Source organism: Erpetoichthys calabaricus, chromosome 4 (genome assembly GCF_900747795.2).
Source record: "Erpetoichthys calabaricus chromosome 4, fErpCal1.3, whole genome shotgun sequence".
Classification (NCBI taxonomy): Eukaryota; Metazoa; Chordata; class Cladistia; order Polypteriformes; family Polypteridae; genus Erpetoichthys; species Erpetoichthys calabaricus.
The window spans coordinates 194,575,322-194,601,891 of NC_041397.2; the positions used below are offsets into that span (position 1 = coordinate 194,575,322).

The 26,570-nt window shown below is 42.0% G+C and overlaps 1 protein-coding gene across 1 annotated transcript in view; it reads right to left on the minus strand.

The window, feature by feature from the left end:
- The window catches only part of umodl1 (uromodulin-like 1), a 196,802-nt gene that overhangs the window by 6,717 nt on the left and 163,515 nt on the right, over positions 1 to 26,570 (minus strand). The window contains exons 25-31 of the mRNA XM_051926635.1: positions 24,126 to 24,345; positions 22,648 to 22,785; positions 21,267 to 21,574; positions 20,653 to 20,798; positions 13,302 to 13,538; positions 7,218 to 7,377; positions 6,636 to 6,720 (exon numbers count right to left, since the gene is read on the minus strand). Coding sequence (XP_051782595.1) covers positions 6,636 to 6,720; positions 7,218 to 7,377; positions 13,302 to 13,538; positions 20,653 to 20,798; positions 21,267 to 21,574; positions 22,648 to 22,785; positions 24,126 to 24,345 — 1,294 coding nt within the window. The remainder of the gene's footprint in view (positions 1 to 6,635; positions 6,721 to 7,217; positions 7,378 to 13,301; positions 13,539 to 20,652; positions 20,799 to 21,266; positions 21,575 to 22,647; positions 22,786 to 24,125; positions 24,346 to 26,570) is intronic.

Genomic DNA, 26,570 nt, shown 5'->3' on the forward strand with positions numbered 1-26,570 from the left:
TTATATGTTTCTATTTTTCTATTTCATTTCACTTAATACATATAATCTGTTTAATTTTACATCCTGTTTGTGTGTGCTTATATTTTTCACCGTCGATTGTGGGGAAAAGTTTAATTGGTAAGAAGTACGGCTTGATAGTTAGATTATCTCTCAGTTAATTATCCAGGCCACTGGTCTTGGAGGTGTAGCTGCCGGCTGGGTAAAAGGGGTCGGCCGTTACATAAAGTGGCGCCCTCTCTGAGGAATCTAAATAAATATCTATCGCTGTCTGCCTTTAAACATTTTCCCCAATTAATATGTCTATAGTGCGTGCCGAGCAGGACGACACCATTGCTTCGCCGCGGTGTGATGATGGAGTAGCGGGGGCGCGGCACGTCACGGTCAGAGCGTGTTCAGCGGTGCGGGAGGTGGTGGATTCGTTGCAGTCGCTGTACCTCGAAGATCACCATGGACCTGAGGAGGAATGCCTGGAGGATGTCTCGCCTCCGTGGGAAGATCTGGCACAACAACTGACCCGGCTGGATGAGAAAGTCCGCGAGGTTGCTGAAAGTGCGCTCGGGCACGAAGATGCCTTGCGGGCCCGTATCAGCAGCTCCCAGGAGGAAGTAAAAGAATATCTCCATGAGCAAGTTCAACTCCTGGGGCGGGAAATCGTGTTGTGCCTCCAGAGGCGGGATCAACGCTGGCAAGAAACTCTTCAGGGGGAGGTCCGAAGGAGTCTCCAGACGTTACGTCAGTCACCCTGTCATTCAACGCCGTACAGGTCTAGTGGGGGGGGGGTGAATACATCAATCGGCCCTCTGTTCCTGGGGTGCGCCTTTCCTTTCCCAAGTTGGGGGCCCCTTATAACATTGATGATGTCCTCAACTTTGTGGAAGAAGGGGAGGCGTACCTGGCTGTTAACCCTTTAACCCCAGAAGAGCTTATGGGGGTGATAGGGGCATCCCTCTCGGGGCCGGTGCGGAGCTGGTGGCTGACGGCAAAGAAGAACATTAAAGACTGGGGATCCTTTCGTCGATCTTTCCTCGCGGCTTTTCTTCCGGAAGACTATGAATCTGAACTGGAGGACAAGCTGCGATCCATGGTGCAACTGCCTTCGTAATCCATCCGGGACTTCGCCTATGAATATCGGGCTTTGTGTTTGAAGTGGCGGCCGGCTATGTCTGAAGAAGAGGTGGTCCGCCGCATTCTTAATGCCTGTAACCCGCGGTTAGCTGGGGGTCTCAGGGGGGTTGTGGGGTCGGTGGAAGACCTGGTGAAGGTGGGCTCACAAGTGGAACGGGACTGGGGAAACTCAAAAACGTACTGGAACAAGGTACAAGCCAGTACACGAGAAACCCAGCCCCTAAAACCCCAGCGAGCCAAACCTTGCCGGTCGGAAGCCAATCTCGCCATCATGCAAGCGAGTACGTCCCTCCTGATCGTCCCAGTGAAGCTGCGGGGGTGGCAGGTAGATGCGGTGGTGGATACAGGGAGCCATCACACCTTAATCCGCTCAAGTATGTGGAAGAAGATTAGCCGACCGACAGACAACTTAACATCTGCCCCGTCTGTCCGATTTGTATTGGCAGATGGGAGTGAACACAGGGCTCTGGGCAAAGTCCCCTTGAGGTACAGTGTACTTTCCACCACCTGGGAGATGGATACGTATGTCCTGGATGACCGGCACCTGTCCGTCCCGTTACTCCTTGGGCTGGACTCTTTAACCACCATGAGGATGACCATCCATCTCAGTCCCAGGGTGTATACGGTGCCAGGGGAAGGGGTATGCGACTTCATTCACAAATCCAAAGAAGATCTGGGCTCGGAATTCATTGGCTTCTACGCAGCAGTGAGGAGTGACGCAAACACCTCGGCGGCAGCCCCTGTGGAGGAACAGCCCGAAGAGGTAAGGCCGGTGCTGAAGAAGTGGGCCGAGATGTGGACTGAGAAATTAGGAGTCGCCCGTGGAGTTACCCATGTGATCCACACCTCGGACGAAGTTCCAATAAGGCACCGAGCCTACCGCGTTTCTCCACTAAAAAAGGGCATAATTAAAGAACACCTTGATCAAATGCTCGCCGAGGGAATAATTGAACCATCTTCCTCCTCCTGGGCGTCCCCTGTGGTCCTCGTGAAGAAGACTGATGACACCTATCGTTTCTGCGTGGACTACAGGGGGGTTAACGGGAAGACGAGCCTAGACACATATCCCATGCCCCTGGTTCATGAGATTCTGGAGTCACTGCATGGAGCTGCAGTTTTCAGCACACTAGACCTCCGCAGTGGCTATTGGCAGGTGCCGATGGACGAGGGGAGTAAGAAGAAGACGGCAGTCATCACCCCTGAAGGCTTGTTCCAGTTCAAAGTCCTGCCTTTTGGGCTTAAAAATGCTGGGGCTACCTTCCAGCGGCTCATGGAGCAAGTCCTGAGGGGGTTGATAGGCAAGATCTGCTTTGTATACATCGATGACGTCATTATTTACTCCCCTTCTATTAAACAACATCTCCAGGACCTGGACACCATCTTCCAACGATTACATCAAGCGCACCTTACGCTGAACACGAAGAAGTGTACCTTCATTCAACCCCACATACGCTTCCTCGGGCACATTCTTTCATCTGAGGGGGTCGCTGTAGACCCCGAGAAGACCTTAGCCATCCAAGACTACCCCACGCCCACGGATTTGAAATCTTTGCAACGTTTCCTTGGGTTAGTGGGGTGGTATCACAAGTTCATTCCCCGGATGGCTGATATAGCGGCTCCCTTGAACAACCTAAGAAAAAAAGATGTCCCGTGGGAGTGGACAGCAGAGTGCCAGGACGCGGTCGAGCAACTAAAGAGCCACCTTCAAGAGCCTCCCGTTCTGGCCCAGCCAGATCCGCAGCTCACTTTCCAGGTACAAACAGATGCCAGCAACCTGGGGCTTGGCGCCGTGCTCACTCAGAAAATCCACCAGGCTGAACACGTCATCGCTTACGCCTCTCGAGCCTTGCACGGCGCCGAGCTCAATTATTCGACAGCTGAAAAAGAGTGTTTGGCTGTCGTGTGGGCTGTGGAAAAATGGAGACACTATCTGGAGGGGGTTGAATTTGAAGTATACACCGACCATCACGCTCTGACCTGGGTATTTAATCACCCGAAGACCTCCTACCGTCTAACCAGGTGGGTACTCCGCCTCCAGAACTTCACTTTCAAGGTGACCTATCGGAAGGGCTGTGGCAATATTGTGCCTGATGCTCTGTCCAGGGTGTCCGAGCCACCGGGGATGGTGTGTTTGGCAGAGGCAAAGAAAATGATCCTCCCTCTGCCAAGAAGCCTGGAAGACCTGGCTCAAGCACAAGCCACCAGTCCGTTCTGCCAGAGCATCAGGGAGGGACTGGAACAGCAGCGTACCGACCGGGTACACTTCGTGGACCTCCAGGGGGTTCTGTACAGGACCACTCCATCCTCCCTTGGGGGTCTGCAACACCAACTAGTCGTCCCGGAAGAGCTCATCCCCGACTTTTTAAATTACTATCACGACAGTCCTTTAGGTGGTCACCTTGGAAGGACAAAAACTTTATTAAAGATCCTGGGGGTTGCGTGGTGGTCATCTGTCCGGAAAGACGTTTGCCACCACGTGAAGAAGTGCATCACCTGCCAGCAGCTCAAAAACCCACCTGGTAAACCGGCAGGATTGCTACAATCGACAATCGCGGATGGACCGGGGGAGACTTTGGGAGTCGACCTGATGGGGCCTTTTCCTGTTACCAGCTCGAGGAAGACCGTCCTGATGGTGGTGATTGATTATTTTTCAAAGTGGGTGGAGTTGTTTGCATTAACAGACGCAAAAACTAACAAGATCTGCTCCACCCTGAAGAACGAAATCTTCACCCGCTGGGGGGTGCCGAAGAACATCATCTCAGACCGGGGTCCGCAGTTCACGAGCTCTCTATTAGATGAACTTTATACAGCCTGGGGAGTGAAGAAAAACCTGACAACAGCTTACCATCCCCAGGCTAACATGACAGAGCGAGTGAACCGGACCCTGAAGAACATGATCGCCTCCTATGTGGGTGAACGCCATCAGGACTGGGATAAATGGCTCCCCGAGCTCCGGTTTGCCCTGAACACCGCTGTGCACGAAGCCACAGGTGAGACGCCTGCTTTGGTTGCGCTGGGCAGACAGCTAAAGGGCCCGCTTGACCGACTCCTTCCCAGAGCCCCTAATCCAGAAACCACCAGTTACAATAACCTATTTAAAATGGAGGAATTACGGCGGAGAATCCAACAGAGGTTGGTGAGTTCGACATCCAGACATGCCAAGTTATATAATGCCCGGCGTAAGGAAGCGCACTTTCAGCCGGGTGATTTGGTCTGGATTAGAGCTCACCATCTCTCGGATGCCAGCAAAAGGTTCTCCGCCAAGCTAGCGCCTAAATGGTTAGGTCCAGCCAAAATTCTATCTCAAACAGGTCCCGTTAATTTCCAGTTTCAAAGGGGTATCGGCACTGACTCCAAGATAGACACAATCCATGTGGCCAATCTCAAGCCGTACTTCAGCCCTCCCTTGTCCAAGGTTGGGGGGGGGAATGTAGCGGGGCCACATAGTGTTTAAATGTCAGTTCTGAGTGCGTCTCGTTTCATTGTCCCATTTACTGTTTGTGCATCAGTTTATGCCGTCCCCGAAAAAGGGGACGGATGATGGAAGGAGACCACAGCCGCAAACCTGGAAAAACACCTGTTTTCAATCAATCCCAGCCGTCACAGGACTATATAAGCCACCAGGAGGAGAAGGAAAGGGAGGGAGGAGAGAAGGAGATTTTGTTTCAACATTACGACCACGAGCAACCTGTACCTGTTTTCCATATTGCGCTTATCCATCCAGTTTGTTTTCCATCTGCCGGATTTATTTCAAGGACCTCACCACGAGATACCCCGGGGTAGGACTTAATCATCCACCACATACACGAGGATTCACGGTGAGGCTGTTCCATTTTTTTCCGGGGAGAATCAAACAACTCTATCACTAATTCAGTCATCCGCTTTCAGGATATTTTCTTTTTTATCAGACTCACGTACTCATTCATTTTCAGTTTGTCTTTCATTGTCGTTATTCGTGTTATGTGTTTATTTGTTACAGGGACAAGGGAGGGTTTTTGTTGTGTGTGTATATATATATATATATATATATATATATTTGGTGGTGTCTTATTATTGCTGGGGTGGAGGGATATATTTATATTTATGTTTCTATTTTGATATTTCATTTAATACATATAATCTGTTTAATTTTACATCCTGTTTGTGTGTGCTTATATTTTTCACCGTCGATTGTGGGGAAAAGTTTAATTGGTAAGAAGTACGGCTTGATAGTTAGATGATCTCTCAGTTAATTATCCAGGCCACTGGTCTTGGAGGTGTAGCTGCCGGCTGGGTAAAAGGGGTCGGCCGTTACAAAATGATTGAGTATAATATTTTTGTGTCATTTGTTTAGTTGGGACTTGTTTTAAGTCATATTTTTGCAGACATTTCTAAAGAGTTCACAAATTTTCTAGCACTGCTGTACTGTAACATAACATTCTCAAATCCACTTATTTTAATTCATGGTTGCCTAAAACTGCACCAGGAGCAATATAGGACCAAGTCTGGGATAAGACACCAGACTATAGCAGGGTCCAGTCTCATACATACACATTATCCTCATACAGGACCAATTTAGAGCTGGCAAATAACTGAACATGCATGTCTTTGAGATATTGGAGGAAAACAGAAGTACCTGAAAAACAAAAAGAAGCCCCCTCAGACATGGGCAGAATGTACAAATTCCACACAGGAATTGTATGAGCTGGAATTCAGTCCTAGCAATCTGAGCTACGAGGCAGCATTGACCACATATGAGATATTCTTTGCATATACTATATGGTGCATTTGTTCTTATTTATTTTTGTGCCTTTGAAATTTATGTGGTGTTTTGCTTTTTTTTTCAAATGTTATTTATATAAATGTTATTTTGGGTTTTCCTTTTTTTGGAATGGAAAGCAAAGAAACATTTATGCTATTGTTATGTTCGCCCGTTTACTTACTTGTGCTGGCACTAGCTGCCCTCTCAGCATTTCCGCTTCTGTTTTGGGTGGAGGGTCTTAAGGTAGCCGGCTTCTTCATAGTGCCATGTATGCCACATATGCCTTGACTGTCACAAAATTGTGTAGCCTTATCAAGTGGCAACTGGTTTACACAATTGCCCAACTGGGCAGTAGTACAGGAATATGGGCGATATAGTGGGTGGGATAAGAACTGACAGGGAATTCCAATCACTAACATTTCATCAGTAATTGCTAGCTATAAGCATTGAGTATTGGAATAGGGATGAGAATGGGGGAATATTGGGTGTATGTGACAGGATCTAAACACCTTTTGTCCTGTTTCAGTGCCGCAAGTTTCACTGGTCATTAAACACAAAATAAAAATCTTTGAATTTTGCTGCAAATTAGATTTTGTGTGAATTGCTGGCTCATCACTATTTGCTATTTAAAAATAAACTGCATTGAACTGTGAGGAGGTTCTAATTCTGAAAGCTGTAAATTGGAATAGGATGCAATGTGTATTTTAACTATTAAATACTGGAAATAAAATCAACTCAGCTTATACAAGCTACTACTTCAACTGCTCACCAGTTTCGTCTTTCTGAAGTGGTCCATTGCTAGCTGACTTCATAGTACCACCTTCAGATGACCTTGTGGCTCGTAATCTGCAGTTCTGGTTACAATGAAAAGAACAATTGTTTTACCAAAAAAGACTACACATTTTTATGGCATTGTAAGAAAGAGAACATTTTAGAATGGGACTGTCTATTTGTCGGTTACGTCTGTGTAACAAGATATTATCATACAGTCTGAAGAAGTCTAACTGAGCGCTGATGACAACACCAGAATAGCAGCTACTCATAGTGCATATATTATTAGTCCGTTACTGCTACATTACAAGTCTTTTATTTATGCTATAATCTAATAATTGATTTATAGATGCAGGTCTTTAAGGTCGCCTTAAAATGTTTGCCATTATTCAGAAAGTAATTTTTTAGAAACACCTGCAAATGTATTAATTTTTACACTTTTGCCTTAGCACAATTACATTTTGAAATATTGACACAATTAATTTTTATGACCAAAAAGTACTTCTCTTAAAGACAAGTATTTACTTAGCACATACTGCATATGTCAATCTGCTTTTCCATGACACCACATAATACTCACCGGTTGGCAGGATTTTCCCACATCTTCAATGCACAACATGATCTGACAGTGCAGGTATACTACATTTTCTTTCACAAATGAGAACACTTTCATCAGAACTTGGGCTCTTGATGACTTTCCATTTTGTATCATGGTGGTGTGTGGGTTGGGGATTAAGCAGCTGAAGAAAAGCACACAGAGTAGATGTTCTTACACGTCTAGATGAGAAGTCTTCACAGAAAGGTGCTTAGACAAGCCTTTAGGAAAAAATGTATCTTTATATTTCTCAGTGATGCCACCTCCAAACACATCTACCTGGCATAATAGTTTAACAGGCAGTGTCAGGTTTCACATGATAGATATTTACAAATATCCGAGATAGTAAGAGACCATTGTGTCTTGATATCAGATTTGAGAATGTACCTCTCCTGCTAGCAGCTATTAAATAGCACTTAAGTGGTGAAAGCTTTTGTCCTGAAAATGTGTTTTTGAAAGCAGAAATTAAACTCTTGTCACCGTGTGGCTCAGGAAACATCACTTCTATATCTCAACATAGTGTGTAATTGTATTTGACGACAGTGACCTGAATTGCTGTATTTTAAACAGCAAATCGCAAAACAATCATTTGATAAATAGGCCCGAAACCTTCCTGAGCTAAACATGGGGCAAAGCATAAGCAATGAAACCTCTTCCAGGTGATACAACAGGCATATGGAGACGGGCAACTTGCCTCCAACAGGTAGCTCCGCGTTCCTATCTGGTAGATGAAGAGGGAGTCTTGTACCAACGGAACCGAGAGGACCTCAGACCTGCTGAGTCTACTCTGACGACACTCACGTAAAAATTTCAAGCTCACTCACACAGAGCCCAGTGAGGCACCACGTCAAGACACGCTGACCAAGGCCACAGCGGAAGACCAGTCGGAGCATCTACCTACAACCAACAGGAAGAAGGTGCAAATTGAGAATGCACCTGAGATCTCATGCTACATGCGCAATGGCAGACCAATTCAGCCACCGAAAAGACTTGACCTCTGAACAGCTTATTGATGCGGTTATATTTGCTCACTTTTTGGAAAAAAAAGTGTCTTTTGAGTAAATGTGTTGGACTACAAAGCTAGAAGAAGCGGGATGTTATGCGGTTATGCTGCCACCTACTGGCAGACACTATATAAATAGATGATGAGTCCTTTTGGCAGTTGATTGGTTGACACTGACAGTTTGAATAAAGCAGTCAGAGTTGACTTGTGGAAACAGGCTCTGTGCAGTCTGTATGCATAAACAATCGCCTCACACCACCATTTAGTCAGAGCGGCATTTTCATGTAACTTGTTTGTTTTCATTTCAAAACAACAATACAAAAAAAACTAGGTATGTACCTTAAGAATTACACACACATTCAATGCCTTATTGATATACTTCTTTAAATGTAGTAAGAATTTTCATCTTAAAAGTTTCAAATTTGGCATAATACACTTCACAGCACTGTGGCACCTGTGAGCATCCAAGAATCAATGCATCTTGTGCGTATTTCAAAGCTATATGCTAGTCCATTAGACAGCTGAGACTTTATAAACATTAATAGCAGCTACATGCTAGCTTCAAATTCATTACAGCCCATGGCATCTGTCAGTTGGTCAATCAGCGCATGATGGCAAGTGCTCAAAGATGCTTTCAATGGAATCATCACTGCCAAGTGTGTCTCTCAGAAAATTACAAGTAAAAGGCATGATATTTCCTAAAACATGTAGACTTTTTTTCCATAAAAAAAGCATCAAATTTAAATCATGAGTGAAGTGTTGCATCAAAATAAAATGGAAATATACATGTTAAGGAGTTGGTAGCGCTGTATTTAACCCGTCAGTGTGGTAGGTTGTTAAGACTAAAGGTGACAATATCATCTATATATATAATTCTCTAAGCCGCCGTCAGAGTGGCACGACACCCATGAAAGCATGCAAGAAGGAGCCATATATGGATTCTCTAAGCCGCCGCCAGAGCGGGCAAGACACCTATGAAAGCACGCAGGAAGGAGCCACGCCCACCAACTCTAAGACCATTGGATACGACGAAAACTCGCAGAGCCACGCCCACCAACTCGGCCACGACGCCTCGGAAAACACGCCGTCATTTCTGTTTTCTGTTCTGAAGGAAGCAGTCTTTAAAAACCAATAAGGTTTCATTAGCGTCTCACCTGCTTCACCGATGCGGGCCCTGCAATAGTCGAGACGCTCTCTCAGCAGCTGACCTCCTCTGTGCCTGACTCCACTATAGGCTGCAACAAAATTATGAAAGTACGGGCGCATTTTTTCCACACAAGCTGTGTGTGTGGGTGGGTTGGTGTTAGTTAGTTAATTAGTTACTCGAAGGATTTCAAGATTTAATTTGCACAAGGTAACACTGCAAAAGCAGCCCAAACCAGAAAAGACGGCTGGCAAAAAGTGGCCGACAAATTAAACGCGTGTGCATTGTACTTACTGAAAGCAGCGTTATGGATTTTGCAAATGTTCATTTTTTTCCCTCTGCTTAAAAAACATTTAAAAAGCGGCGTGATTATGCGGTGTATACTACGCCACGGGTTGGTATGCAGCGTTTAAAACAGTTTGTTTGTCGCGGATAATTCACCTTTTACTATTACACGAAGGCAATTTCCTGTTAATACTTCGTTACATTGATATAGCGGTGTTCTCAGTATTCAAAGCGCTATCCATACAGGGAGGAACCGGGACGCGAAACCACAATCTTCCACAGTCTCCTTACTGCAAAGCAGCAGCACTACTACAGCGCCACAAGGCAGTTAAAGAATACACCGGGCTCAATTTTCTTATCACTTCTGTTTACGCACCTCTGAGCCACGTTGACTTTTCATTATTCTTTTCGGTTATGACGCACGCACCACCATCTCAAACTGTTTTACACGCCATGGTCTTAGAGTTGGTAGGCAGGTCTCCGTGAGTTGCTCTTGCGAGCGGGCACATGACCAGGCGGTGTGTATGTTTTGAGAACGAGGGTCGACGCGGCAGGACCATGTGAGAACAGGCATGTTTGTCGCGGATGTGAATTGCTGAATGCAGAGTCTAAACCAGTTTGCGAGGGGTATCCCATGGAATCCTTAAAACAATCCTTTAAAACTGAGGTTAAAACACAATGAAGGAAGCAGTCTTTAAAAACCAATAAGCCCTGTGCCTCTGTTTCATTAGCGTCTCACCTGCTTCACTGATACACGCCCTGCAACAGTCGAGATGCTCTCTCAGCAGCTGACCTTCTCTGTGCCTGACTCCACTATACGCTGCAACAAACTTATGAAAGTACTGGTGCATTTTTTCACACAAGCTGTGTGTGTGTGTTTGTGGTTGGGTGGGTGTTCGTTAGTTAATTAGTTACTCGAAGGATTTCAAGATTTAATATGCACAAGCGGTAACACTACAAAAGCAGCCCAAACCAGAAAAGACGGCTGGCAAAAAGTGGCCGACAAATTACACGCGTGTGCATTGTACTTACTGAAAGCAGAGTTACGGATTTTGCAAATGTTCATTTTTTTCCCTCTGCTTACAACACATTTAAAAAGCGGTGTGATTATGCCGCGTATACTACACTGCGAGTTCATATACAGCGTGTACAACAGTTTGTTTGTCACGGATAATTTGCCTTTTACTATTACACGAAGGCAATTTCCTGTTAATACTTCGTTACATTGATATAGCGGTGTTCTCAGTATTCAAAGCGCTATCCATACAGGGAGGAACCGGGACGCGAAACCACAATCGTCCACAGTCTCCTTACTGCAAACCAGCAGCACTACTACAGCGCTACAAAGCAGTTAAAGAATACACCGGGCTCGATTTTCTTATCACTTCTGTTTACAGAGATCGGGTCGTAGATAGCATTGCTGCAATGTTACTTTTCTTGGTGGCTTATTACATTATACGGATGTTTCACATGTTCATTTTTTCCCCTGTGCTTAAAAGTCATTAACAAAGTGTTTCTCAACTGTGACTCCGGAACATCTCAGTACGCAAGCTATATTAAGCGTCAACAACGAAGACTCGCTACACCTTAATCTACAAGTACTGACACTTATCCCTACCGACGAAGTAACTTTCACCAGCGTGGCCTTCTTTGTCACAGACGATCCCGCTTTCAGTCACGGACAATTATATGTTGCTCTCTACAGAGGTCTATCTTTTCATTCACTCACAGTGGTATCCACAAACCCACCCCATTTGGACAACTGTGTCGTTCAGAAAGTGCTCACCCATCAATACATAATTATGCACCGTATGCTACGCCACAGGTTGGCTAGTTTTTTATATTTATATATATATATATATACTATGGGGGCCAAGCCCCCCGGCACCTTCGGCACCCAAAGCCCAGTTGCGGCCAGAATATTAGCAAAATCTGTAAATGTACAAAAGAAAAATGATTATTTATTGGAGTCAAAATCACGAACTTCTATAAATATGCAAAAGAAAAATCAATTATTATTTAGCGGAGTAAAAATCATGAAATGAGAATAAAATATTTACTCTCTTACCGACTGGAGTATTCCCGTTAAACTGAGGTCCACTATGCTCGATGAGTATTTATAAGAGACTAAATAAACGATCCATTAGTTTTAACTGACATTCTTATAAATAAAAAAACTTTTTAAAAAAATGACTCATTTAAATAACATGTGAAAACTAAAGTGGTATGCAGTGGGTCATCGTAACTTGACCTTCAGCTAACTAAATCACTTAAATACAAACATTGGTGTTATGAATAGATAATTTTTTTTAATAGTTTGTTACTGTGAAAGAAAGTTTACTCAATCAAAAATAATGTAATTTATTGAATTTAATTATTAAAATAAATTATTGAAATAATAATGATTTATTGAAATTAAAAACCATGACTTTCTTGATATTTTAGTTTATAATTTAAAAATGGAGTAAGAATCTGAAAATCTAACAACATCAGAAGTTCAATAAATTCTGAAAAGAATGATACTAAACATATATATGTAGGTTTTAAAATAAGCCTGATTTAAAGCGTGACAAAAACATCACATAAAACCGTTGCACTTTTAGGCTTAGGATTTTATATATATAGATAAATATATATCTTTTTTTTTACTTGCAGAAATTATATATATTATATTTAGAACTTTGAACTAAACTGACTTGCTTGATATCATCAAATAAAATCAATAAAATCAAAGTATAAGGATTATCTCAATCATTTACCTAGAGTTCTTCTTATACTATCGTTGCCAACGTATACATATAATGCAAAATTATTATCTAATAAATTCACAGCTACATTTTTTATAGCAATGGAGAACTTGGCAGGAAAAGGAGCTAATGGGAAGAGTATAATCATCAAGTCGTTAATGGTGGTGAACAGCAGAAGAGATGGGATTTGTGGAGTTTTAACACAAGTTTTAATGTAAGCCCATTTGGGAGATGCTTATATTTTGAATAAAATCAGTCTTTAACAGTGCATTTAAAGTCTACAGTTGCAGTCCTGTTTAATTTTACTTTGCCATGTCTGTGTCTCCTATTCTACACCAGTCTGAGGATTACTTTTACTGTTTTTGCTGGATTATCTACATGTAGTAGCTGAGGATTTTTGTCTTCCTCCCCACTAATGTTTAGTTGAAGGTGTCATTCACAACCGATGTCTGTTAAAAGTTAGCACCATGCCTTTTAGCTTGCAGGATTAAGCAAAGATGTTAAGACAAGCGTGTGAGATGAGTTTCACATTAAACATTTGGATTGTTTTTAAAGGCTGTTTTGCATTTTATTATTTTAAAGCCAATGTTCTTTTACTATTTTGTATATATATATACAGTATATATTTTTTACGTTGTTCAAAGAATGCACAGGAACATAAAGCTTGTATAGGAATACATAATATTATGAATTAAGAATATAGTCTGGTGCCTAGTAAGGATAAATCTCAGGGTTTGGTTACAGAGGTTGATAGTTAATAGGCGGCAAAAGTGAACTTTCCCCTCATGCGGTATTACTTCACATGGTGGATCTGTGAATATGAATAATATTTAATAACTCACATACTGTATATAATACAGAAAAACATATTACAGTTTAAAAAATGTTACCTGTTGTTTATGAACTCATATGAGGTTGTATCTGACAAGTTTTCAGATGGTGTTGCCCAGCATCTGTTGAGAACTATTCTAGCATTTGGGAGGCCCAAATTCAAGGAAACATCAATTAAAACTTCTTCATCAGGAGTGAGCGTCTGATTCTTAAGAAGAGGTTTATTTCCACTTAGAATCTGTAAAGTTGGTGAAAAGCTTCCGTATTCTTCAATGCCTAATATGATTGTATCAAACCTTAAATAAAAAAAAAATAAGAAAAATAAATGCACAGTAATATTTGGATTTACATTATTCTAATACAAAAACTCCTCCACGTGTTATAGCCAACAGTTAAAGATCACATCTATCATTCCAGCAGAGTTATTCAAGTGTTGTTCTGATTAACAAAAACTGTTGTTAACAAAAAATATTTTCATTAACTAAAGGTAACATAAAATTTAAAAAATGGCAAAAAAAACTAGGAAAAATTAAAAAGAAAGAAATAACAAACCCTGCATTTTTTCTATTTGTAATTTTGATTTTTACAGCACTTGCCTGTTTTCATAAAGTGCATGTAAGTGTGTGTAATTGTGAAGATGTTCATTAAACCCTCATGGTCATAATGTTAACTTAGACCAGAACATTAATGTGAGGCCCCCTTACTGTCTTCTTTTACACACATCACATCACATTTCTGATCACCTCTGGCATTGACATCTGGCAAAATGCTGCAATATGCTGTGCTAATTATGTGGCCTACCAAGGAACATAAATTCACCATGAACTGCCTAAATTGAAACAGCAACTGTTCAAGTTTACAATCACAAGGGGTTTCATCGCACAAAGGACAACCCCCAATAATAGTACACAGAAAGAGTTGGGGAGCAATTAATTACATTTGTTATGTTACTTGTTTACAAGTAAGTTTTTTAAAAAAATTAACAAGTTGCATTAGCCATGGTGAATTTGTCAGACAGTTTGAGTGACCACCACAAACTTCAAAAGCACTTTCAAAACTGCCAGCTAGAGGGGGATATCACTGTCAAACCCTGGCTAGTAATAAGGCACAGCACCAAATCTTTATAAAATAAAAAGTTCACCATCCATCCATCCATCCATCCATCCATCCATCTTCTTCTGCTTACCCGAGATTGGGTCGTGGGGGCAGCAACTTGAGCAGAGATGCCCAGACTTCCCTCTCCCCGGCCACTTCTTCTAGCTCTTCCGGGAGAATCCCAAGCCGTTCCCAGGCCAGCCGAGAGACATAGTCCCTCCAGCGTGTCCTGGGTCTTCACCGGGGTCTCCTCCCGGTTAGACGCGCCCGGAACACCTCACCAGGGAGGCGTCCAGGAGGCATCCTGATCAGATGCCTGAGCCACCTCATCTGACTCCTCTCAATGCGGAGGAGCAGCGGCTCTACTCTGAGCCCCTCCCAGATGACTGAGCTTCTCACCCTATCTTTAAGGGAGAGCCCAGACACCCTGCAGAGGAAACTCATTTCAGCCGCTTGCATTCTATCTATCTATCTATCTATCTATTCGCAATCTCGTTCTTTCGGTCACTACCCATAGCTCATGACCATAGGTGAGGGCAGGAACATAGATCGACTGGTAAATTGAGAACCTTGCCTTGCAGCTCAGCTCCTTTTTCACCACGACAGACCGATGCAGAGCCCGCATCACTGCGGATGCCACAACGATCCGCCTGTCGATCTCACACTCCATTCTTCCCTCACTCGTGAACAAGATCCCAAGATACTTGAACTCTACCACTTGGGGCAGGATCTCGCTCCCAACCCTGAGAGGGCACTCCACCCTTTTCCGGCTGAGGACCATAGTCTCGGATTTGGAGGTGCTGATTCCCATCCCAGCCGCTTCACACTCAGCTGCGAACTGATCCAGAGAGAGCTGAAGATCACGGCCTTATGAAGCAAACAGGACAACATCATCTGCAAAAAGCAGTGACCCAATCCTGAGTCCACCAAACTGGACCCCTTCAATGCCCTGGCTGCACCCAGAAATTCAGTCCATAAAAGTTATGAACAGAATCGGTGACAAAGGGCAGCCCTGGCGGAGACCAACTCTCACTGGAAATGGGTTCGACTTACTGCCGGCAATGAGGACCAAGCTCTGACACCAATCGTACAGAGACTGAACAGCCCTTATCAGGGGGTCCGGTACCCCATACTCTCGGAGCACCCCCCACAGGATTCCCCGAGGGACACGGTCGAATGCCTTTTCCAAGTCCACAAAACACATGTAGACTGATTGGGCAAACTCCCATGCACCCTCCAGGACCCTGCTAAGGGTGTAGAGCTGGTCCACTGTTCCACGACCAGGATGAAAACCACACTGTTCCTCCTGAATCCGAGGTTCGACTATCTGACGGACCTTCCTCTCTAGGACCCCCAAATAGACTTTTCCAGGGAGGCTGAGGAGTGTGATCCCTCTGTAGTTGGAACACACCATCCAGTCCCCCTTCTAAAAGAGGGGGACCACCACCAAGGTCTGCCCAACCAGAGGCACTGTCCCTGATGTCCATGCAATGTTGTAGAGGCATGTCAACCAAGACAGTCCTACAACATCCAGAGCCTTGAGGAACTCCAGGCATGTCTCATCCACACCCGGGGCCCTGCCACCAAGGTGTTTTTTCACCACCTCGGTGATCTCAGTCCCAGAGATGGGGGAGCCCACCTCCGAGTCTCCAGGCTCTGCTTCCTCATTGGAAGGCATGTTAGTGGGATTGAGGAGGTCTTCGAAGTACTTTGAAGTACTCCCCCCACCAACCCACAACGTCCCGAGTCAGCTGAGCTGATGGTACACTTAGTTTTGATCAAGTTATTTAGTAAGGATGTTTAAGCTGTATATCAAGTTGGAAAGTGGATGGATGTAATGTATTTCACAGCACAGGAAGGAATAAACATATTGTAATAGCACTGATAAGTTGCATCAGTCTTGGATTGAGTAATCAGCAATATGAGCTGATATTCAACCACACAAATGAGCAGCTTCAGAGCCAGCTGTAGGGAAGCCGATAAGAATGGCTCCCTATCCATCTACCTACATATCTATTGTGAACCACCAGGAAGCACTCCAGCTTCCCTACACCCGACACAGCAGGCACATGCACAAGTGTGGCACAAAACAAGGCTTTTATTTCTTCCCATGGAAAACTCTTCCCAATTGTTTCCCACCACTAAGCACAGTATGAAGCACCAAACACAAGTACTACAGCTTAACCCAGATCCAATAAAGTATACTAACTCCAGTTTTCTCTCCCAGACAGTTGCAGCCTCCTTCTCCACTCCTGGCAATCTTCAGCCTCTTCCTCCCGACTTTCTGACTCCCCGAATGACCTGCGGCTGTTCCTTATATTCAGAATCCCAGGAGTATTTCCTGTGTCACATAATTGTGACCTGGGAGTACTTCCAGGTAAGGCAGGAGCCCTGTATAAAAGGGCTCAGCAGTTCCCTGCAGCACCCACCGGCAAACAGGGCTGCGCCAACAAACACCAATTCCCATACAGCTCTGTGGGAATCCAAAGCTCCATTGCAAACACAGGAGGGCTGCCATATAGCAGCTCGGGGGAGATAGCACCGTTCATAAGCCATCTCCCCCTGTCCTTCCATTAAGGAGGCATCCTAGTCGTGTAATGATCTCGGGCATCCATCATACTATGTATCTATTAACACATTTTTCATAAAACAAGTAAATAATACATTTGTGAAATAGCCCAAACATTAGAGACAGTTCTTCAAGTTCATTTGGTCTGAAATAGAAAAGGGTGTTTTTTTGCGGTACGCAAAGCTGACCTATTTCAAAAGATTTGTAAACACGTTAGAAGCACCTTGATTTGTTTAAAATGTATAACATTGCTTACTTTTCTATTTAATCACTTTTTTGCAGTTTTATTGGAAGTAGTACATTTAATTTACTTAAAATACATATCTTATGTTTTATAAGGTGTTGAAAAGCTTTACACTGTTTCTGCTTTAGTACAATTAAAATTCTAATATAAATCAAAGCAACTTAAGTAGCTTTATAACCTGATACAATCATACCCCTCTTAATTCTTTGGATTTTTGTTTATCATTGGCTGAGCTTTCAAAGTAGCAACTTCCTTTTAATATATGACATGCCTTATGGCAACAATAGTATTTCAGCAATGACATTAAGTTTATTGGATTAACAGAAAATATGCAATATGCATCATAAAATTAGACAGGTGCATAAATTTGGGCACCCCAACAGAGATATTACATCAATACTTAGTTGAGCCTCCTCTTGCAAATATAACAGCCTCTAGATGCCTCCTATAGCCTTTGATGAGTGTCTGGATTCTGGATGGAGGTATTTTTGACCATTCTTCCATACAAAATCCCTCGAGTTCAGTTCAGTTTGATGGCTGCCGAGTATGGACAGCCTGCTTCAAATCATCCCATAGATTTTCAGTGATATTCAAGTCAGGGGACTGTGATGGCCATTCCAGAACATTGTACTTCTCCCTCTGCATGAATGCCTTTGTAGATTTCGAACTATGTTTTGGGTCATTGTCTTGTCGGAATATCCAACCCCTGCCTAACTTCAACTTTGTGACTGATGCTTGAACATTATCCTGAAGATTTTGTTGATATTGGGTTGAATTCATCCAACCCTCGACTTTAACAAGGGCCCCAGTCCCTGAACTAGCCAAACAGCCCCACAGCATGATGGAACCTCCACCAAATTTGACAGTAGGTAGCAGGTATTTTTCTTGGAATGTGGTGTTCTTCTTCCACCATGCAAAGCGTTTTTTGTTATGACCAAATAACTCAATTTTTGTCTCATCAGTCCAAAGCACTTTGATTACATTCCTTACAGTTGAAACTGACAGTTTAAACCTCTGAGATAGCTTTTTGTAGCCTTCCCCTAAACCATGATACTGAACAATCTTTGTTTTCAGGGGCCTCATGTATAAACAGTGCGTACGCACAGAAATATTGCGTAAGAACGTTTCCACGTTCAAATCACGATGTATAAAACCTTCACTTGGCGTAAAGCCACGCACTTTTCCACGGTACCTCATAGCCTGTCGTACGCAAGTTCTCCATTAGGTTTTGCAGACTGGCGGCACCCAGCATCAAAGCAGTGGTACTGTTCCTGTGTGGTTACCCTTTCTTAGATCCACATCCATGACGGCGGCTCAAGTGCTCCTTGTAGAACTGTTTGTACTTGCAAGTTACCGTGAGGTAATTGTACTTTTGATACAGTTATAATATTGCACATCCTGAGCCACTTTATAAAGCGCGTATTTATGTATGATGCTGATTTCATTTTTAAGATGAAATGCAGCAAAATATGTTGATTATATTATACAGATAAAACTTAAACTTTAACTACATGGTGCTGCAGCGCTAGCGAGCTTGAGCTTCGTTCGCAGTTTGTTCCTGCCTCGCACTGTTTTCATGCTGTGGCTGGTGCGACACTGGAAGGATAGATGGATAGAATAATTAAACATTACGAAGATATTTCGATGTTCCTTAAACATTTTGAAGAATCTGCGTTCTAAGCTTACAGATGGCTTAACGTCTATTACAGAGCTGATTGTGTGGCGATTGGGTATTTGGAGAAAGAAAAGTAAGGACAGGAATTGGGGGTTAGTACGTTTGAAAAAGACAGTACTTCTGTAATAAAGCATTTCATTGAGGTTGTGCATGGCGCAGCAAGCATCTTGCTGTAAGACATGAACAATCACTGCGCCACTGTGTTCCCATGTTTAATAACATGCTTTAACTCATATCATCATGAAAATGATATCACGTATACTTCTCAGTATTTTAATTATTCAGAGAGCTGTAATATTATGAACGTAATGGATTCTGTGTCCTGTCGGAGGAAGAATACGAAGTGATTCAGGCACATAGAGCACATATAAGATCAAATACAAAACAAAGCATTTAACGTGCTACTTTAGTTATGACGGGATTTGAGAAACTAGTAAATTAAATGATTTTAAGATGAAGTTTATGTTGTTCTACTTTAATGACAAAATAAACTACGTGATTAAAGTGGAAATTTTGAGATTAAAGTTGACATTTCGTGCTTTTTTTCACACTGTGTGCCTTTTTTTCACTGTACCCTAATAAGCTTTCATATGACACTCAGACGGTGGGCTACGACTCGCCTTTTCACTCCGACTTTGATATGTGACATTTATTTCGGGCACTATGCGACTATGCGACTTTGTGAACTTGAGCTTTCGAGTTTCTCCGACACACTATGTCACTCGATCAACTTCCTTTTGTTGCTTATATAACTGTTTAAACCAACAAATAGTGCGTTTTTCTTTGCCTCCATTTGGTATTCGTTGAAATTCTTCCATTTTTCCTCGTACTTTTGCCATTGCCTTTTCACAGAATGCTGGACTTAAGGGATATTTATATTGATTTGCATATTCAAAGAGGCATAATTCTGGGAGGAGGTGGGGCGGGACAGCAAGCGCGTGCACGTGCGTTTATTTCCACGCTGAGCGGGATTTATGTAGCTGAAGAACGCAGAAGATGGCAAACGCACAGATTCTTACATCTGGATTTTTCTGTGCATAAGCACATTTCGGCTTTTGTGCTTACGTCATGTTATAGTGCAAATTCTATGCACGGCGTTATGCATGAGGCCCCAGATCTTTTGAGAGTTGCTTTGAGGATCCCATGCTGTTACTCTTCAGAGGAGATTCAAAGGGAAGCACAACTTGCAATTGACCACCTTAAATCATGATTCTCATGATTGGACACACCTTTCTATAAAGTTCAAGGCTTAACGAGCTAATCCAACCAATTTGGTGTTGCAAGTAATCAGTATTGAGCAGTTACATGAATTAAAATCAGCAAAATTACAAGGGGACCCACATTGTTGCACAGCCAGTTTTTCACATTTGATTTAATTTCATACAACTAAATATTGCTTCACTAAATATCTTTGTTCGGAAAAAAACCCAGTACTCAGATGTTCCTAGGAAATGAAAGACATACCACTGTTATCTTTTTTTGTCAAAAGTAGAGTAAATTATTATGCAGGCTGAGAGGGGAAACTTTTTCATATGACTGTAAGATATGAAGAGGTAGGGGAAGTGATGGCGAAGGTGGTAGGGATGAGAGCAGCGCTTGTATGCATGCACTGCACGGCTGCCCAGAAAGTTGATTCTACAATAAAATAAAAATAAAAAGGGTAATAACCTTTGAGGTCTATCGTATGTTAGACGTCATTCAGAATATGTGTACCAAATTTCAGGTCAATAGTTCAAACGGTTTGCGAGCTACAGGTGATTTAAAATCATGGACAGACAAATGGACAGCCAAGGTAGCATATTATATAAGAAGATGTAAACTCCTTACCCTGAAGAGCTGTATCCAGAGGAGATTAGAAACTGGTTGTAGTAGATACAAGTAATAGGAACTTGAAGATGTGTGCTGGCAAGAATGCCTTCATTGTGATTAGATTCACATGTTAATATAGTTTTCAAGATTGTGTAAGTGTTATTCTGTGGAAGAAAAATATCATTATAATTTTAAGTAATTAGTCACATAGTCATTGCAGTTAGATCACATTTTTAAGACATTCATTGTAATAATATACATTCATTGATTCATTCATTCATTATTAGGGTTGTGGGAGCCAAACCTGTTTTGGCAGCACTAGGCATCAGTTCATCACAGGACACATTTACACTCCTTCATAAAGGTCCAAAATAGAATATACAAAAATCAACTTAACCTAACCAAAGCACTGGGAAGAAAACTGGAGAACCCGGAAAAATGTCCATGCAAATACATAAAGGACTTACAAGTTCTGCACAGTCAGTGGCCAGGCCAGGATGTGAATCCAGCTTCCTTGATCTCTTTCTTAAAAGTGATAGCCAATGTAGCAAAATGTCATCCCATTTCAAAGCATAAAATGTACAAAAAAGTCTACTCAGTGTAAAAAGCTGCCTAAAAACAAAAGGACTTACGTATGTTATGTTTGTACCACAAATGCCTTTTGCTGTTCTCAGCATGACATGTGTGTCATTGCTGCTGCTCACATTGCACTGAGGGGTTCCAAGGTAGAGAGAGGACTCTGAAATCGCCTTCTGATTTAGAAATGCTTTAGTTACTGTCACTGATATGTTTTGACTCATGCAGGTAACTGACAGTGGACTAGTCTTCTGGATCTCTGGGGATATGGTGGAAGTTGTGCTTCTTTGCGAAAATGCTGCAGTAGATGCCGAAGTGGCAGTTTGCCTTGTGTGAGACACAGTAGCAAATTCTGAGGTTAATGCTGAGGGGAAAAAAAAAAATCTGAAAAATTAACATTAATGTACTTGTCATCAGATAAGTATTCAGGATAGGCTTCATAAAGGTTCATAAACAGTATCTTTCATTTTGTTCATCTCTACAGGTGAAAGCCCATCAGGTTTGAAGGTTTTATTAGGTAAAAAGGAATACTGTACCGTACATTTCTGTATCTACCAATCTATTCATGGAGAACAGAGATAACAAAATTGTTGACACAATAGGTTTAAATTCAGAACCCTCATGAACAACAGGAAACAATATTTAAAAAATCATGAAAAAATCTCACATTGCTTTTCTGGAGATGGCATTTAAGTTTGCTAGGAACCATGGCACTATTGGACCGCTTTTCACCACATACCAAGCATAATGGAATCGGCTCGGTTGGTTCCCCGGTAAAAGTAAATCCAAAGGAAAGATAACTTTTATTGTATTGTCTTGAGCTCACCTTTTTTGCTTTCTTCTGACCACTACTCTTACTAAGGCCTTCATCTGGGTCACAATTTTCTCCAGGGCCGAGTTCGGATTGTGTACTTTTTCTTTTCAGATATTTATCCATTGCTATCACTGCTGTCACAGCCGAAGCATCACTAATTCTACTGTTTGAATGGCAACAGGTAGATACACAGATTAATTAGCCATCTGCTGCCACCTAGCGGAAGAGTATTAAATTGTTCTGCCTGTCACTATCGCATAGACGAATGAAGACAAATTATTTGCAGTAAATAAATAATAATTTTCAGACCAATTAAGTGGAATTGGATAATTTTCCACGGTACACTTGATGATCTCTCATGGCACACTAATGTGCCGTGGAACAGTGGTTGGGAATCACTGGCCTACACTGCAACCCAGATGAACTGTTAGCCCTTTGGTCTGGCATTAATTATTAAACAATTTCTCCCCCCACCGTCTTCCTGTTTGCTACAGCAGTACACACGCAAGGCACAGGCTATATAATGTATGCTTTTTAACACTCATGATAAGACTACCATATAAAGATGGAGAACAGTCTGTGTGTTTGCTTGTCCATACATCAATAAGAAAATAACATGTTACCTTTGCAGATTCTTCCAGGTCGCATTGGAAGCATATCTTGGAAATTTTCTTTGCAATAACATTCAAATGATCCTAAGATATTTCTGCAGGTGGCATTAGACGAGCAGTCATGGACATTTCTTGCACATTCATCGTAGTCTGTTGATATAAAGTTTTCTTCATTTAATCACATCAAGTTTTACAGAGATAACTTGCAGTTATCAGACAGGTTCCTGAAAATTATACATTGGCCTCATGAAATTTTAACTGCATGAACAAATGGATGCAAAGACACCAATCAGTGCTTGAATACTCTGCTGGAATGTTTCTGGGTAGGTTTTTTTATAAAAGAACTTTCATTCTAATCAACTGACAATTATTAGCATCTATATTCAAATTTCACAACTGGTTTATCATAACAGAGTAGCAGTCCTACATGCTTGTATTCATTTTGTCTTCCTTTCTCTATTAATGAACATGCTAGCAAATGGCAGATAACTACTTTGAAATCATGGAAGCAAGGGTTTGAGGCATCTAATATAATATTTCCACAATAATATAGTTTGTTGGTATCACAGTAATATATTCTGAAAAAAAAACTGGCAACACATTAGTTTAGGTCCTGCAAAAACATATCTATTACTCATTTACTCTTCTGTAACAAGACCTTAACAAACAATTCTTGTGGTGTTCATAACACTTATGAAAGAGCAGTAGATAAGCTATTCATCTCTGTGCAGTGTGGCATATTGACGTGATGGTCAAATGATTTGTTAATATGAAGGATTCACAGGTCTTACACTTAATATGTAATATCAAGAGACATGTGCCTCAGTTCAGACACCTCAGTCCACTTCAAAGTGAAGTTTTTTTTTTGTAGGTCACATTGCATAGATGCTTTACTGATGCTTTGTATGTGTAATGAAGATCCAAAGAAGTGTTTGTCAAGGTCTTGTTACAAAATAGTAAATGAGTAAAATGAGGGATTTTCAAAAAGTTTCCGCACTTTTATATTTTCGTTGGAAACAGTGAAGGCGGGAGGAATAGTAATTGGTTGTGTCTGAGAGTGTCATGTGACTGGGGAAATTGCATCGCAAAAGAAGGTGACTATGTAAAAGAGTGATGTAATTTGTTTTTGAAATTCTTAATAGAGTTAAAAAAAGTGTGGAAACTTTTTGAATATCCCTTGTAGATGGATTTTTCCAGTACCTAAACAAAAGTGTTACCAAAAAAACCTATGAACTATTTCATTAGAGCACTACACATGTGCAGAAACTGGCATCTTTGGTAGTAGTAATAAATGCATGGTTACAATCAGCATAGTTTGTCAATGTTGTGTTGTACAGATTTGAATGTATACCTTTATAGCGTGAATTTACTCAACAGTTCACTTGGCTAAAATGACTTTCATGCCGACCTCCAGGTATGCATCCTATCACTGTGTTGTCATCAGCTGACTTGATAATGGAACACTGGTCATTGTTCTGTCTCATGCTTACCTGTGATACTGAGGCCACTGCTGTCAAATATATAGTTTGCACTGTTTCCCAATGAGGAAACCAGCTCTGAACCTCTGCTTTTTACCATTTCAAAGGCTTCTGTATCACACACTATTATGAAAAACAACTTTATGCTTCCATTGGTGATGCTGGTAATTATTATCTTCATCTTTCCCTTAGCAACAAGATCTTGAATATCTGCAGACTGCAATTTCAGAATCTGATTGAAAATGTAAATAAAGTTTTTAGTCAGTTAGTCACATTCTGAAATCATGAACAGGCAAGTGAGACAATTCCTTGCCTCTGCAACAACTACTACTAATATTTTTTTAATTAAAGTTTGGGTATCTGTAAATTCAAAGAAACATAATGAAAGAATCAGAGAGGGGGCAGTTTGAAACAGACACTCAGTGGCCTGACTAATATAAAGGTGCAAGTCAAGGTGTATCCTGTTGGAGGAAGTAAAGTCCTTGACAATGCAGAGGACCGAAAACTGGGAGCAAGGCCCGCTAATACCAGCTACTGCTAGGCAGAGAGGGAATCAGATGATCCTCTGTCACCAGTAATATTATTATCTGGACACAGCTCATTAGGTATATTTGAGGATATGGTAGGAAAGCATTCATAATTCAGTTTTTTACTGAAGTACACAGAGGTAACAATAAAGAAAATTCTGAGGTCACCAGGGTAAATTTTGGAAAAGACAAACTACTGCATCCAGGAGGAAACTCCGGAGCATATTAGTGAGACGTAACATCCATCCATCCATCCATTTTCCAACTGCTGAATCCGAACACAGGGTCATGGGGGTCTGCTGGAGCCAATCCCAGCCAACACAGGGCACAAGGCAGGGACCAACCCACCGCAGGACACACACAAACACACCCACACACCAAGCACACACTAGGGCCAATTTAGAATCGCCAATCCACCTAACCTGCATGTCTTTGGACTGTGGGAGGAAACTGGAGCACCCAGAGGAAACCCATGCAGACACGGGGAGAACATGCAAAGTCCACGCAGGGAGGACCCGGGAAGCAAACCTAGGTCCCCAGATCTCCCAACTGCGAGGCAGCAGCGCTACCCACTGCGCCACCGTGCCGCCCTGAGACGTAACAACGCAGAGAAAATATACTTTGATCTACCAGAGTGAAAGTAACATTCATATGTGAAGGTTGTTATATCTTGGGGACCATAACATTTCAAAAGAGAACGATACTATCTCAGTATCTACAGTGCATCCGGAAAGTATTCACAGTGCATCACTTTTTCCACATTTTGTTATGTTACATTATGTTATGTTACATTTAGCCATGTTATGTTATGTTACATTTATATTTTTAATAAATTTGCAAAAACATCAAGTAAACTTTTTTCACGTTGTCATTATGGGGTGTTGTGTGTAGAATTCTGAGGGAAAAATGAATTTAATCCATTTTGGAATAAGGCTGTAACATAACAAAATGTGGAAAAAGTGATGCGCTGTGAATACTTTCCGGATGCACTGTATGTGCAATATTGCTCATAACTACAGGGGTGAAAATGAGGTCATTTTGCTTTTATTGGATTACCACACTGCTCTGACACAGAGATGCTCTGCAATAGATGTTGAAGTTAAACAGACTTGTCAAAACCGGAAGAAGAGAAGATTGTTCATCAAACCCAACATATGAAACAAAAATTAATAGCAGAAAAGCTTAGCTAGAAAGTCATTAGCCTCAAATCTAAACAAAAACACAAACTAAAGTCTTTGATAATCTTGTACAGGATTTCTAACACACTTCCAGTTTAAAATACAGAATCAACTAGCTAATTAGCTAACTAGCTAAAGGGCAGGCCCAGTTATGGAACATACTCTGGACCCCCTGGAGGTAGTAGCAAAGGAGGGAATTAAAACAAAACTGAGTGCCATTATGAACAGTACTGCACATTCTCTCTCTGATTCACTGACACTGAGGACTGTCAGCCAACAAATTATTCAGCAGAAGTGTGCCAAGAAACACTACTGGAGCTCCTTTATATTAACAGCAATGTGTCTACATAATGTCTCACTGGGATTGGGACTGCTAAGTCAGGAGTTTTCCTTCTTCTTAATTTTCTTCCTGTATCATCATTCTGGTGAGTGTGTATTGTCACACATGTGCAATTGGGAAACTGTTTAATGGCTCAAATAAGTGCATTTACCCGCCGGACCAGGGGTTGGCATTGCCTTCTGAACTCTTTCTCCTCTCTTCCTGCAGAACAACCGACGAATCCTCAACCTAACCATCACTTCTAGTCCTCAGACAACAACCTCAACATCACTTCCAGATCTGGTCCTCAAGATCCCACCTCCTCCTGATGTCACTTCCAGTTCCAGAATGCCATTTGCTCATGATGTCATTTCCTTTATATACAACCTCCATTTTTGTTATTCTCAGTTTCTTTTTGGACTCTGGTCTGTAA